General features: G+C 35.0%; 1 protein-coding gene across 3 annotated transcripts in view; it reads left to right on the top strand.

Moving 5' to 3' along the window:
- The window catches only part of ANKIB1 (ankyrin repeat and IBR domain containing 1), a 264,755-nt gene that overhangs the window by 189,427 nt on the left and 59,700 nt on the right, over positions 1 to 15,628 (top strand). For all 3 annotated transcript variants that reach the window (XM_055346595.2, XM_004045734.5, XM_019031192.4), the window contains one exon: positions 1,806 to 1,923. In XM_055346595.2, the coding sequence (XP_055202570.1) occupies positions 1,806 to 1,923 (118 nt within the window). The remainder of the gene's footprint in view (positions 1 to 1,805; positions 1,924 to 15,628) is intronic.

The following is a 15,628-nucleotide window of genomic DNA, read 5'->3' as shown; positions in this document are numbered from 1 at the left end:
GAAGCAGTTTATCTTTGCAACAGGAAAGAGAAAGGTACTTTCATTTTAATCTGTCTTGCAGAAGAAAAGTAGTGCCCACTTGGGACTGAGCAATGTGTTGAAATGCTTCACATGACCTAATTACAGTTCTGTTGTGAAGATTCAGAGTGGATATATGTTCATGAAGGCAGTATGTCTTTGTCCTTTAAGAATTATTTTTCTTCCACTGTTACCTATTGAAGTTTAAAACTGCGTGCATTTTAAAAACCTGGATCTATGCAGATTGTTTCATATTATCCCTTCTTTCTTAATTTACCTAAAATTAAATCTTCACATATATCATGTCAGAACTGCAAGCAAAGCTAATTTTCCCCTATAAGTTACTTGCACTGTCATTCTCTAGATAACACTAATCTGGAGAATCATGATTAAGTTCACCATTTTCTCTCTCCCTATTTGGTTCAACGTAAATGAAGTCGAATGATGGCTAACCTGAAAAAGAACATTTAGGATATAAGACCAGGAAATATACAGTTGCCACCATTAGAAATATCAAGAAATATTCACTGTCATTGCTGAGGCAAGGAGAGGTACCCAGAATCCCAAGTCTGGATTTGGAATACATTTTTTAGAAGCAATGTATGACTTCTGTACTGGAATGAGTAGAACTAATTTAACCATTAAAGAGTTTATTAGGTTTTTGTAGGAGAACTCATGTTTCATAAATTAGCTTAAAAGCAAATTATATGTGATAGTTTGGGGCTTTTCTAAAGATAATTTGGATTAAATTGCAGTGCCTCTTTCTCTCTTATTTAATAGTATTCCTATATAGAAAAGTTTTGGTTAACTTTCCTTTAAAAAAAAAAATGAGGTCTTACTATGTTGCCCAGGCTAGACTGCAGTGGCTATTCACCAGCATGTTTATAGCACACTACAGCATCAAACTCCTGGGCTCAAGTGATCCTCCTACTTCTCAGCCTCCCTAGTAGCTGAGACTATGGGCATTCGCCAAGTTCTGCTCCATTTGTTTTACGTTGATAGGATACCCAAAACTGTGCCTAAATGAACATACATATTCATACCCAGTTGATTTGCAGAAAGAACAGACTGGACAGTAATACCCAAGAACTTGAATAATGATTATTGCTCGATGGTGGAATTATAGGTTTTTATTTCTAATACTTTTTGTATAATCCAAAATTTTAAAACTGTAAGATAAGATGGTCTTGCCATTATACTATGATATTTTATTTTTAGAATGATAAGGTACATGAGTCCCAGTATCTGCTTTACAGCATGAAAGAGACTTGTGAAAAGGCAGTTTGAAGTCCGTGATAGTGGAGCATTAAAAAAGCCTTTTGAACTTTAATAACCAAATTTAAATAGGAAGATTTTAAATGATAATCATGTACAGTCATCCCTCAGTATCCTTGGGGATTGGTTTCAGGACCCTCGTGGATACCAAAACCCACAGATACTCAAGTCCCTTATGTAAAATGGGGTAGTGTTTGCATATAACGTATGCACATCCTCCCATATACTTTAAATCATCTCTAGGTTAGTTATTAACTAGTACAATGCAAATAATATGGAATTAGTTGTTATACTGTGTTATTTAAGGAATAATGACAAGAAAAAAAGTCTGTGCATGTTTAGTATAGACACAACCTTTTTTTTTTTCCCAAATGTTTTCAATCCACAGTTGATCCAATCCGTGGAATGCGGAACCGTGGATACATTGGACTGACTATATATTGTTTATAGGCATTTTGATAACTTCCTATGAGTATAATGCCCATTTAACTTTATTTTTTTTCTTTTCAAAGCCATATGAAGGATTAAGGCCTCAGGATCTTCGTAGACTAAAAGATATGCTTATTGTGGAAACTGCAGACATGCTTCAGGCTCCTCTCTTTACTGCTGAAGCTTTACTTCGAGCTCATGGTAATGAAAGAAATGTCTTATGCTTCTAAGAACATGAGTAACTTTTGAAACTTCTGAGTTTTTAAAAGAGCTATTTTTGTATTTGAATACAGAACAAAATGGTTTGTTAAAAAAGCCTAAGTTGTGTTTTGTGCAGTTGTTACTTCTATACTCAGTTCCTCATAACATCTTGTATTTTGAAGTATAAATTGACATATATCTAAGAGGAGACACTGGAAAATTCTTTTTAGAAATTGAGCTACTAAAGCAAATTATAGAATGTCTAATTTTAGAAATATGTCTAATTTGAGTGAGATTGAGCATTGAAATCCATAGTCCTAGCCCTGGTTTTGACATTAATTTTTGCTGAAGTCATTCAAGTATAAAATTATGGTAGTTCAATTAAATACCTAAGAATTGTGCTATTAGTATTGTCAGTTGTATTTATTTTATATAGTAGCTGTTTCTCCCCATGAAGTGCGCAAAGTGAAGTTAAAGGGTCACCTTGGAAATATATTGTCCCTTTTAAGGGTGGTTTTCTTGTTTTTTTGTTTTGTTTTGTTTTGTTTTTTAGACATAACTAACTTTATATAAGAAAATTTTCCTAAGTGCTCAGTTTAAGTTCTCTATAATCCTTATGACAGGCATTCTGGGAGCTCTCACATGCTGGATTGGATCCTCTCATTGCCCACATGATATTTGACATTTTGGCTGGTTTCATAGAGAAGTATTTTCTGGTTTAAAAATATTCTTAAAAAGATAAAGGTAAATGCAGAATTTAAAAAATAAAAACTAAAAATACATTTAAAAAGAAAAGTAAATGGCTATTCTATTCCAGTCATTTTGAGGCCCTAGCTGGCTATTTTAACTATAAATCTTTATGATCTATACTAAAATAGAATGCCACCTTCCAAAATTTTTATATAATCTTTTGATCAGAAGAAAATGTAAAACTCCGTATTTTATCATTCATTGATCACCACTGTTAATAATGTGGTATATAACCCTCCAGAATCACTACCAAAAAAACATATATATGGAATATATATATTATATATAAAACATATAATATATATATACACACACACACAAACACACTTTTTTTTTTTTTTGAGACAGAGTCTTGCTCTGTTGCCCAGGCTGGAGTGCAGTGGTGTGATCTTGGCTCACTACAACCTCTGCCTTCCAGGTTCAAGCAATTCTCATGCCTCAGCCTCCTGAGTAGCTGGGATTACAGGTGCACACCACCACACCCGGCTAATTTTTGTATTTTTAGTAGAGACAAGGTTCCATCATGTTGGCCAGGCTGATCTCTAACTCCCAATCTAGGTGATCCACCCACCTCGCCCTCCCACCAAGTGCTGGGATTACAGGCGTGGGTCACTGCACCCAGCCTACCTTCAATATCGATGTTTCTGACAGTTCTACAATTGCCATTCTTTTCCCACCTTATATACCTGTAGCTCTTAAATTTTAATGTAAATAAGAATTGCCTGGGAAACTAAATGGAGATTCCTAGGAATAACCCCAGAGAATCTAAGTCATTAGGTCTAGTGTAAGGCCTAAAAATATGTGTTGTGAACAAGTCTACCAAGTGGACCATTCTCTCAGAAACATTGCTGTGCACATTTATCTCATAAAATCAGTAGCTTCAAAAGCCACCTAAACAATAAACATTATGTCTACATTCTGACTTTAATCAAGTATTCTACTGTATTTCTAAAAGCCTATTATTTCTCACAATCTATGGATGATCACAGCTGGACTCATCATTTCTCCCATTGTATTGATTAGTGGGCAGCAATATTCACCTAATTTTCCTAGCCAGAAACTTGAAAGTCATATTTTAGTCCTCTGTCTCTCTTATATTTGACCACAGTCCCATTATTTCTCTTTCCAATTATCTTTCAGCCTCCCTTCACTCTCCCTAGCTCTTTCAATTCCACTGCCACTGACTTAAGGCTGTCATTACTTTTCATCTAAATTGAAGTGCCCAGAGTCCTAGTCTCCAGTTTTACCATTCTTCTTTCACCCAACTAATGTCTCATACTGCCACTATTGTGTTCTTTTAAAATGGAAACCTGAGCATGTCATGCCCCTGCTGAAAACCCTTCACTGGCTTGCTACAGACTTAAAATCATCCAAAATTTTTAGTAGACTTTATAACACGTAATCTTTACCTGGACTGTCAGTCTTCCCATTTCTTTCCCTTTCCCACTCCGAATTGTCCTTAGACATCATTTCTTCTAGGAAACCTTTCCTGAGTGTGTCTTCCGAAGTCTCAATTGGGACCCATATAATGGGTCTATTCCTATTTTATTCCATACATATATGTGTCATACACTTAGAATGGAATATTGTAATCTCTTTATTTGCTTCTTTTCTTTTATATTAACCTTGAAGCTCCTTGAAATGGCAGCTTTTAATTTTTTTGTTTCCATAATACCTAATATATATTAATCACTCAGAAAACAGTTTTGTAATGAATAGATAATATGCCAAAAATTTTTTTATATTTTTTGAAAATCAGTGATTTTGTTGTAAAATTATATTTTTTATTGCCATGTTTATAAACTTCAAAGTAAATTCTATAGAAAAAAATTTAGACCTGAGTAAAAAAATTAAATTTAGAAATTCTGAATAGTTTTTAAAAACAAAATATTTTTGGCCGGGCGCGGTGGCTCATGCCTGTAATCACAGCACTTTGGGAGGCCGAGGTGGGCGGATCATGAGGTCAGGAGATCGAGACTATCCTGGCTAACATGCTGAAACCGCGTCTCTACTAAAAATACAAAAAATTAGCTGGGCGTGGTGGTGGGCGCCTGTAGTCCCAGCTACTTAGGAGGCTGAGGCAGGAGAATGGCGTGAACCCAGGAGGTGGAGCTTGCAGTGAGTGGAGATTGTGCTACTGCACTCCAGCCTGGGCAACAGAGCGAGACTCTGTCTCAAAACAAAAACAAAAAAAAAATATTTTCTTTTTAGCCCATAATAATGCTTAATAGTCATAATGTAAAAAACTTGTACAGAAACACAAAATACCTTAAATTGTGTTTCATTATGTTAGGGTTCATAGCACCAGAAGGTACACTCTGTCCATTGCTTGAGATTTTTAAAATGCAAGGTCTGCATTTAAATATAATGTAGAGCTGGCAGAAAAGTAGAAGCTGTTCATCAGTGGGGAGCCACTGCGTCATAGTTGTACTGGTTAGGGTAGGCTGCTGCTGAACAAAAATGTAGGATTAAATACAGTAAACGTTTCTTAATCATGTAATAGTCCAAAGCATTTCCATTTAGATTAGGTAGGATGTGGACTCTGGTCAAGGACTGTGACTGACTGGAACATTGCCATCTTAAACAATATCACTTCTTTTTTTTTTTTTTTTTTTTTTTGAGACAGTCTAACTCTGTCAACCCAGGCTGGAGTGCAGTGGCACGATCTTGGCTTACTGCAACCTCTGCCTCCTGGGTTCAAGCGGTTCTCTTGCCTCAGCCTCCCGAGTAGCTGAGATTACAGGTGCACACCACCATGCCTGGCTGATTTTTGTATTTTTAGTAGAGATGGGGTTTCACCAGATGGGGTTTGGCCAGGCTGGTCTGGAACTCCTGACCTCAAGTGATCCGCCTGCCTCGGCCTCCCAGAGTGTTGGGATTACAGGCATGAGCCACCGTGCCTGGCCAACAACATCACTTCTGAGGTTGTCCTGGGGATTATCTAGGCCTACTAGTTACAGTAGCCAGCTAGTCAGAAAGAGAAAAGAGCCTGAAGGAACAATTGTGGAAAGTTTTATGAGCCACTCCTGGAAGTGGCATATGTCACTCCTGTACGTATTTCATTCATTGACCAGAATTCAGGCACATGGCCACACCTCACTGTCACGTGGCCATACCTAACTGCAAACAAAAAAAATGTGTCTACACTATAGCATTTTTGTGTACAGATAGCCATCTTTGCCAAAAGTCTCTACATTCAGCCAAATCATATAGTGTTCATAACTCTTAAGCTATAGTATCATATAGAATCTAACTTAACCTATAATTTCACCATAATTAAAAGAAACATTTTTATCCCTATTTTTTACACATTATATCGTTAAATATTATTAAATGATCAACTCCATTTTTTACTCCATTGATATTTTCCTAAATTACTTGTTTTACAATAAGATGAAACCCAACTGAATTTTCATGCTTGGCATTGATAACTTACTAAAAGCATTGTTCTGTATTTCATTCCCCTATTAGGGCATAAAATAGAGGCTAATTCAGGTTTTTAAGTGAGCATCTCTTCTCTTTTGTTTAGGTAGTATCAATGACATTTGATAAGCAAATAAGATTTACAGAGATAAGTGATGCTTGTGAGTTAGTGCACATAACTACAGTTTACCCTAATTGCTCTTAAAGCCAGGACAGGCTGTGTTTTAGAGCTATTAAACTGAACCATTAGGAAGATTTATAGATTGTATCCTTGATAACATTCATTCATTTTTATACAGGAAAATAGTTTTGAGTATTATACTCTGTTATCAAATATAATCCCAAGGTAATGAAGTTGATGTAGATTAAGCAGACGGCATAAATATTTAGTAGTATTTATTAAATGGAGTTGAATTTTAAGAAGGACTATGTTAGGGATACAAAGGTCATTCTCTGAGTATTTCCCCAGTAATAAAAGTAACTTATGTAATTGAATATTACCTAATGAAAAAATGAATATAATTTACAAAATATGTGACTGAGGCTAATTTGCTTGTGCTTAGAATAAAATTATATTGAAGCATTATGTTTAACTCCTTTGGAGGTTCATCATCTTCCAAGCAATTAAACATTCCTGTTCCCACATCTTCTCTTCTCATTCTGTTCTCTTCCTGGGAAATGTTACCTTCTCCCAAGACTTTTGGAAATAATACATTTCTCCCCCCTGGACTAGACCTCTCTTCTGAGCTCCATATTTCATACTGTATGTAATTGCCTATGTGAAAACCCTTCCAGTCTATCTCAAAGCTACCTTAAACTCATCGTGTTTAAAACTAAGACCATGTTCTTGGAACTGAACCTGGTTCTCTGGTGTTCCCTAACTCCATAGATGGCAGCACCAGCCAACCAACTGGGTATTCAAGGCAGAAACCTGGAACACCAACTTCAACATTTCCTCTCCCATCCTGTCATCGCTTAATTATCAGTTTCACCTCCCCAATCCTAAACTTCTCCCTTTTTCTTCATTTCCACTAGCTGCTATCATCTCTCAACTACACTACAGAAGAAAGTCAGAATAATCTTATCAAATCTAATCATGGCAACCTATTCTTCCTATCTCTAGTCCCGCTTTTTCATTGACTGCCTATCACTCCTAAACTGAAAATGGAAGTGTTTATTTTTTTAAAACCCTGCATGACTGAGCCCCTGCCTGTTTCTCTAGCCTTATCTCATACAGTGCTTCCCCTCTAGTCCCATGCTATAGCTACACTGACCTTTTTAATTTCACAAGGGTGTTACCCTCCCTCCTGCCACAGGCCTTTGAACATGCTGTATTCTATCTTTCTAGAATGTCTTTCCCTTCCCCTTTTATCTGGTTAACTCCCACTCATCTTTAGATGTCCACTCCATGCCATTTCCCTAGGGATGCCCTCTCTGACCTCCCTGACTCCGGTTTTCTACCTCTCTTTATGGTGTTTCTGACAGTGGTGATTTTTTGGTGGTGTTTATGTGTTTATTTTACTCATGTCTTTCTCCTTACTAGACTGTAAGTTCCATGGAGACAGGAAAGGAATTATGTCTGGTTTTTCCTATCATTGTATCCCCGCTACCTGACATAGTGGATGGGACATAAAAGGTATTCAATAAATATTTGCTAAGGAGTCAGATGTGATAGAATCAAACAAATTTTGCTGAAAAATGTGGTAGAAAAGACTAAAATGTAGCATATTTAATGTCTATCTGTCTTAGTTATATTAGTTGTTTTTACTTTTATTAAAAAGTAGCATAATGGAAATTTTTGAAAAATAATACTATCCTAAGAAAGTTGTTTTTACTTTGTATGCCTCACATTTTTTATATGTGACACATTTTAACACAGTAACCAATTTATTCTTATTAAAGGTCTTCACATAACATGCCAAACATTTTTCAACAGTTATTATAATGACCACTTTTAATGACTATATGTAAGAAAATTGTTTGGATGTGCTAAGCTAAAGCAAATTTGGGAGATGGCACTCATTCTTGCATTCATTTGTGATTACTTTATTCCAAGGATAAATTTTTAAGAGGTAATAGTACTTAATGCTGTTATTATTGAATTCCTTATGTGTTGTAATGCATTACAGAGACTTATAACAGTTAGAATCAAAATGGGTATAATTATCCTGTGTTTTGCTCAGTTAAATAAGTAACATATAATTATCCTGTACTTTGCTCAGTTAAGTAACATCTGGAATTTGAATTCAAGACTTCCTGATTCCAAGGGATAATCTTTGTACTATGTCCCATTGCTAACATTTTGAATGGCAGCAATGAGAAAATTTGAGGAACCATATGGGACATGCATTCCAGATGTAGTATACTATCAGACAGATTCTAGAAAATTATCTTACAAAGAATTGTTTCCTGATTTAGGTATGAAGAAATATTTTTGAAAATAATTTTCAAATAGTAAAATAAATTAAGAGAACAAAGTAAAATAAATAAAAATGAACTTTTCTGTAGTTGTCATTTTCAAACTAAAAATGGCTCTCATGATTTTTATATGACTCTAAAAGTAATAAATATCTGTGTGAATGAAAATCCAATAGGGCACAGAGAAAACATTTATAACAATAGTATGCTTAATCTACATATGATATTTTATAATATACTTTTTAAAATTAATGCATGATATAAAGCTTTTCATATCAATAGCTATATGACTACATAATCTCATTATATAAACATACCATACTCTGTTGCTATTTGCACCATTTTTTTCTTTTTGCTGTTGTAAACAGTGCTGTGATTAGCATCCTTCAAATATGCCCTTGTGTGCCTATCCATTAATTTACTTAGGATGAATTTTTAGCAGTAAAATTACAAGTTCAAACAATATGCTCTTAATTAAAACTGTACATTTCTTATTTAAAGTCCAATGTATTTTCATGTTTCCTGGACATTTGTATTTCTTTTTGTGATTTGTCATTCATATCTTTTTTACTTTTTTTTCTATTGAGGCCAAAAGTTTGTATGTTGTATTTTCTTTATCATTCATTTTAAAATATTTTAAAATTTCTCTTTCTCCATTGCCTCATCTATTATTTAGAATAATATAGTCTAATTTTCAAATATTTGAGATTTTTCTGGATGTTTTATTGTTTTCACTTCAGTTTTACTGGTTAAGATTTCAGTCTTTTGAAATTTGTTGAGGCTCGTTTAAGCATGTAGTCTGTCTTGATGACTCTATATCATGTGCATTTGACAAGGATGTAATTGTGAAGTTGTTCATCATAGTGTTCTATAAATGTTAATTAAGGTCAGTGGTGTTCTTTAAATTGTCCTAGTTTTTACTAATAAAAATTAAAGACTAGTTCCATCAGTTGATGAGAGAGGGATGTTAAAATTTCTATTTATCAATGTGGATTTGTATATAGCTCCTCCTTAATGGTGTCAATTTGCTGAATCTATTTTGAAACTCTGATATTAGGCTCATATACATTTATAATTATGTCTTTCTGACTCTTTTCTCACCATGAAATGTCCCTTATCTTTTTTTACTATTTTTTCTTTATCTGATATTAATATAGCACTTTGGCTTTTTTATGCTATTTGAATATCTTGTAAATAGCATTTGGTTCAGTTCTTTATCCATTCTAATGGACTGTTTAGTCCATTTACATTTAATGTAATATTGTTGTGGTTGGATTTAGGTCTTCCATTTCACTGTTTGTTTTCTGTTTGTCTCTTTATTTATTGTTCTCTGTTCCTCCTCTGCTGTATTTTGAATTAGTTGAGTAATCTTGGCATTTGATTTTAATTATCTGTTGGGTTTTTAGCTAATTCTTCTTTGCATTTTATTCTTTAACATGCTGCTTTCTGGGCTGTTGTATATATTCTTATGATTTTATAGTCTATTTAGCGTTAGTGTAGTACCACTTCCCATAAAATGTAAGAATCTTGCAACTATGTATGTACATTGCCCCATCCCTTATGCTATCATTATTATAGTACATAATCATAAATATCACAATGCAGTGTCATAATTTTTGCTTTAAACAGCCATATGTATTTTAAATAAACTAATCTGTCTTTTTTCTCTGTTCTTCAGATTGGATCATTTCTGTCTCCAAGTTCACCAAATTTTCCCTCTGATCTCTTTTTTATCTCCTCTAAACTGCTGTTAAGCCAACACAGTAAAAATTTTTTTTAGAATTGTTTTTCAGTTCTAGAATTTACACTCAGTTCTTTTTTATGGCTTTCATTTATTTACTTAGTTTTCCTGGCCTTTTGTACTTTACAAACTATTTTTCTTTATATTCTTTATCATAAAGTTATTTAAATCCATGGTGATTACTGATTCCAATATATGGATTACCTCAAGGTTGGTGTCCACTGTTGCATTTTCTGACATTTTCCAGTTTTTCCACATGTCTAGTAATTTGGAATTGGATCTTAGACAATTAGAGTATGTTGCTGTAGGCATTATATGTAGGCTTCAGTTTGAGATTTGGAGAGTCTATATCCAGAATCTGTGCTTCCTGTGGCTCTCTCCTTTCTAGGATATCCTCCCTCATGTCCAAAGTGCTCTGGTCACCCTGAATCTAATCTCAGGTTCTTAAGCTAGTAAAATTTCAAGTTTCTGTCCTTGTGCCAAATGTTGTCTGCCCACAGAGAAAAACTTGTACAAATAGAAACTCATACAGTGCTTTTTCATTTTGTCAGACATTAACTCCCCTCCAATTTCTGCCTGCTTTTGGTTGCTCTCTAGTGTCCTCAGATAGTTGTGGTTTATATTTTGTCCAATATTTGTAGCTGTTATCTGTAGGAGAGTTGGTCTGATAGTAGCTACTTTACCTTTATCAGAAGTAGAACTCTGTTATATTCAGTTTCCCTTATGGTTTTCTTAAGATTACCAGGAGGGCTATCCTATCATTTGTAAATAATGATAATTGTTCCTGCAGCTTTCCCATATCTTTTATCTGGTTTAATTACATTGGCTAGCACTCCTATGTAACATTATAAGTGATGCTTATTATTTTCTTGGCTTAAGTGGAAATTCATTCAGTCACCAATTCGTCCTTTACTGTGTACTAAGCAGTAAACTTTGAGAATTCCAAATGGAGAAGTTGTCTAGAGCTCAGAATCATTTAAGCAGGAAATAGATTGTTGCAATGCATCAGTGAATAGATAATTGAAATTCTGAGAATGGCTTTTGTGTTTTAAATTAAGAATTAGGCTATTGGTTTGAAAGAGATTCTGTTTATCGTGTTAAAACAGTATCTTTTTCTTACTATTTAAGAGCTCTCTTTTTAAAAATTCCGGAGTAATTTTTTAGATTGTCTTTTTCCAGATCTTTTTTAAAAATGATAATACTGATTTTCTTCTTTGATACATTGGTATTATAAATTTCTTTCCTAATGTTCAGCTGTTCTTATATTCCAGGAATAAGGCATACTTGGGCTTGGGGTATATGTTATGCATATTTCATTTCCTATTAATGATATTTTATGTATATTTTGACATTATAATACAGTAAATGCTGTCTTAACCCACATCAACTTAACTTTCAGGATTCTCTTTGTCAAACAGACTGAATGCTTCTGTCTAGGGGTCTCCTTTTCAGAATTGCCATGCACCTGGCTTGAATTGCATGCCAATTAACAAACCTGATTATCTCAGTTGTACACCTTGTTGTAATTACATAATATAATGGAATGGTACTGATAAAATATGAGTAAATAGTTATTTATTGAAATCTAAGTTGGAGGCTTTGGAAAGCCTTGATAAAGGCAAGTTCATTTTAAAATTTTTCTGACTAAATTATGCGTGAGTGAAATAACTGAAAAAAAGGGAAGAGATCATAAAAATCTAGGCCTTTACATTCATATTGCTATCTGAATGTGTTTTAAATCTTAATCTAAGAAAATAACAATGAGAAATGGATAATGTTTTGTGGGTGTAGTTTAGGCAAGAAATAGGAAATAGAAGGAGAACGATAAGTCAAAGAAAAGGGTTTGGCCCTACATAAAAAAGATTATTAAGGCTAGGTGTAGTGGCTCAGGTCTGTAATTTTAGCACTTGGGGAGCCAAGGCGGGAAGATCACCTGAGCTCAGGAGTTCCAGACATGCTTGGGCAACATAGTGAGACCTTGTCTCTACAAAAAAATTTAAAAAAAAAAAATCTGGGTGTGATGGCATATGCCTGTAAGTCCCAGCTACTCAGGAGGCTGAGGTAGGAGGATCACTTGAACCCAGGAAGCCAAGGCTGCAGTGAGCCATTGATCGCCCTACTGCACTCTAGGCTGGGTGACAGAGCTAGACTTTGCCTCAAAAAAAAATAAAAATTAAAAAAAGATTAGGAAATTAATATATATGTTGTATTAAATGTTTGAGTTATGTGTATATAATTGTTTTTAATAATTCTGCATTTTATAATTCTGCATTTTACATGTCCAGTTATTTGTGCTGATAATGTCAAGATTTGCTTTATAAATAAGGTTAGGTTTTGGCATTTCAGGTTTTTATAATAGCTTTTTAAAAATATCTATGTGACTTGGCCGGGTGTGGTGGCTCACGCCTGTAATCCCAGCACTTTGGGAGGCCAAGGTGGACAGATAACCTGAGGTCAGGAGTTCAAGACCAGCCTGGCCAACATGGTGAAACCCCATCTCTACTAAAAATACAAAAATTAGCTGGGTGTGGTGGTGGGCGCCTGTAATCCCAGCTACTTGGGAGGCTGAGGCCGGAGAATTGCTTGAACCTGGGAGGCAGAGGTTGCAGTGAGCTGAGATCGCACCACTGCACTCCAGCCTGGGTGACACAGTGAGACTCCATCTCAAAAAAAAAAAAAAATATATATATATATATATATATATCTTCCTTTTTTCTTTATGCTTATGCAAGGACACAAGAATTAATTTCTACTTGAATTTTCTTTTTTTTTTTTGAGACTGAGTCTTGCTCTGTCGCCTAGGCTAGAGTGTAGTGGCACTATCTCTGCTCACTGCAGGCTCCATCTCCTGGGTTCATGCCATTCTCCTGCCTCAGCCTCCCGAGTAGCTGGGACAACAGGCACCTGCCACCACGCCTGGCTAATTTTTTTTTTGTATTTTTAGTAGCGATGGGGTTTCACTGTGTTAGCCAGGACGGTCTTGATCTCCTGACCTCGTGATCCACCCGCCTTGGCCTCCCAAAGTGCTGGGATTATAGGCATGAGCCACCGCACCTGGCCAAAAATTTTTTAAAGTTTGCTTATGAAACCATGTGAACCCTATACTTTTTAAATAAATAATTACTGTATTCTTCAGTTTCTCCCAATGTTATTAGTCTGCTTAGAATTACTACCATTTCATGAGTTCTTCAGCTATAATCATTTACAATTTCCTGGAATATTATCTACTTCAGTTAGATTTAAATAATAGGAGCATGTGGTTTTATATTCATTTGTTCATTCAACAGATTTCTATTGAATATACACTTTGAACTAGGCACTAGGCTGAGTAATGGAGATAAAATCAATTGCAATATAGGTGCAAGCTCTGCCCTTAAATAAGTTTACAGTTTGAAAGGCGTTGCATTTTGTCACAGTTCTTTTAATTTTCTCTCTACATATAGCTGTATCTTATTTTCAATTTCAATGTGTATACACTGAGTTTTCCCCATTGCCTTGGTTTTTATTTTTAGTTCTTAGATTTGTCTTTTTTTCCTGCAGTTTATAGGTTGTCTATCATTTCTTCTATCAATAGTTTCTAACATTTAATTTCTACTTTGCCTTTATCACCTTCTTCCTTTTCTTGAGTTTGATTGGTTGTAGGGTTTTTTTTTTTTAATGATGAGGGCTCAATTACATGTATTATCTTAATCAGAAAATTCTAGTTTTTTTGGTAAGTGTTTTCTTTACTTTTCCTTTGAAGTGTTTTTTCTCCCTTGGCCTTAAAGAACATTAATTTGTGTCTCAAATGGGACCATTCTCTTTATTTAGCCACTGAATTTTTTTTTTAATGATGGCTTTTTTTGTCCCAAGAAATCTTTTGTGCTAATCCTGATTCTCTGTAATCCAGCTGTCTTTCTGCAGCTGTTTCTCTGAACTCTGAGCCCAACCTTGGGTCTAAATAAGACTACCTGTTCAGCTCTTCCTCAGTTTCCTGAGGGTCACAGAGATCAGGTGTGCTCATTCAGTTCCAGTGAAAGGAATTAGCCTTACCAGAAAAGAGAACACGCTGTAAGCCACTGTAATTCAGTCAGCATGGCACTTGTTCAAATCTAGACAAATAGACCATTGAAACAGAATAGTAAATCCAATTTACAGTATTTGGGAATATAATTTATGTAAAGATGACATTATAGATCAGTGGGGAAAGGATATATAATTCATTAAATGGCCCTAATATGACTGGCCATTGGAATACCAAGAAAAAAAAGGGATGAGAGATATAAAGTCAATTCATCAATTTGTCTAGGAGACTTACATGTAAATCTAAGGACAGAGAAAAACCTCTGAGTTTCTAAGACAAGAAAGCTAAAGAAGAGATAGACATATTAAAGTATACTGGATTTTTAAATTTTTGTTGTAAGTATACCATAAACAAAGTCAGGAAACATAGTTTTGATTTGGAAACAATATTAGCTAATGTTTAGTGTATACAAAAGCCTTCTTTAAATTGACAAGAAATTGGTAAATACCCCAGTGCCAAAATGGTGAAAAGATATGGATAGGTAATTCATAGAAGAGCACGTCCAAATGGCCAACAAACACATCAAAAAATGTTTGAATACATCCATTGTGAAGAAAATGCAAAATAAAATAACAGTGAACTATAAGTTTATAAATGTTTAAAAGAACTGTAACACCCATTGCTGTAGAAGAAACTGGTAAGGTTCCTCATTGCTGACAGAAGTAAAAACTGTTATAACCGGCCAGGCTTGGTGGCTCATGCCTGTAATCCCAGCACTTTGTGAGGCCGAGGTGGGCAGATCACTTGAGGTCAGGAGTTTGAGACCAGCTTGGGCAACATGGTGAAACCCTGTCTCTACTAAAAAATATGTATAAAACTTAGCCTGGAGTGGTGGCACATGCCTGTAGTCCCAGCTACTTGGGAGGCTGAGGCACGAGAATCTCTTGAACCCAGGAGGCAGAGGCTGCAGTGAGCCAAGATCATGCCATTGCACTCCAGCCTGGGTGACAAAGCGAGACCCTGTCTCAAAAACAACAACAACAAAAAAATTTGTCATAACCTTTTTGGAAAGCCATCTAGCATTTTCTTTTAAAAACACGATGGGCCTTAGACTCATTAGTCTCATTCCAGGGAATTTATACCAAGGAAATACCAATATAAACATGAATATATACTTATAACTGCACTGATGTAGATTGCAACCTCATTGTTGTGGCAAAAAAAAAACTGTAAACACAGTAGGGGGATATTTGAATAAATCATGATACACAAATTGTTTCACACAGTGGATTAATATGTAGTCATTAAAAAGAAGGAAATAATGTTAAACTAGTTTACTTGGAGATTTTCCAGTTGATTAAGTGGGAAAC

This window comes from Gorilla gorilla, chromosome 6 (assembly GCF_029281585.2).
Source record: "Gorilla gorilla gorilla isolate KB3781 chromosome 6, NHGRI_mGorGor1-v2.1_pri, whole genome shotgun sequence".
In the NCBI taxonomy this organism is placed as follows: Eukaryota; Metazoa; Chordata; class Mammalia; order Primates; family Hominidae; genus Gorilla; species Gorilla gorilla.
The sequence above is the reverse complement of the archived record's forward strand: the minus strand, read 5'-3'. Positions and strand labels throughout refer to the sequence as shown.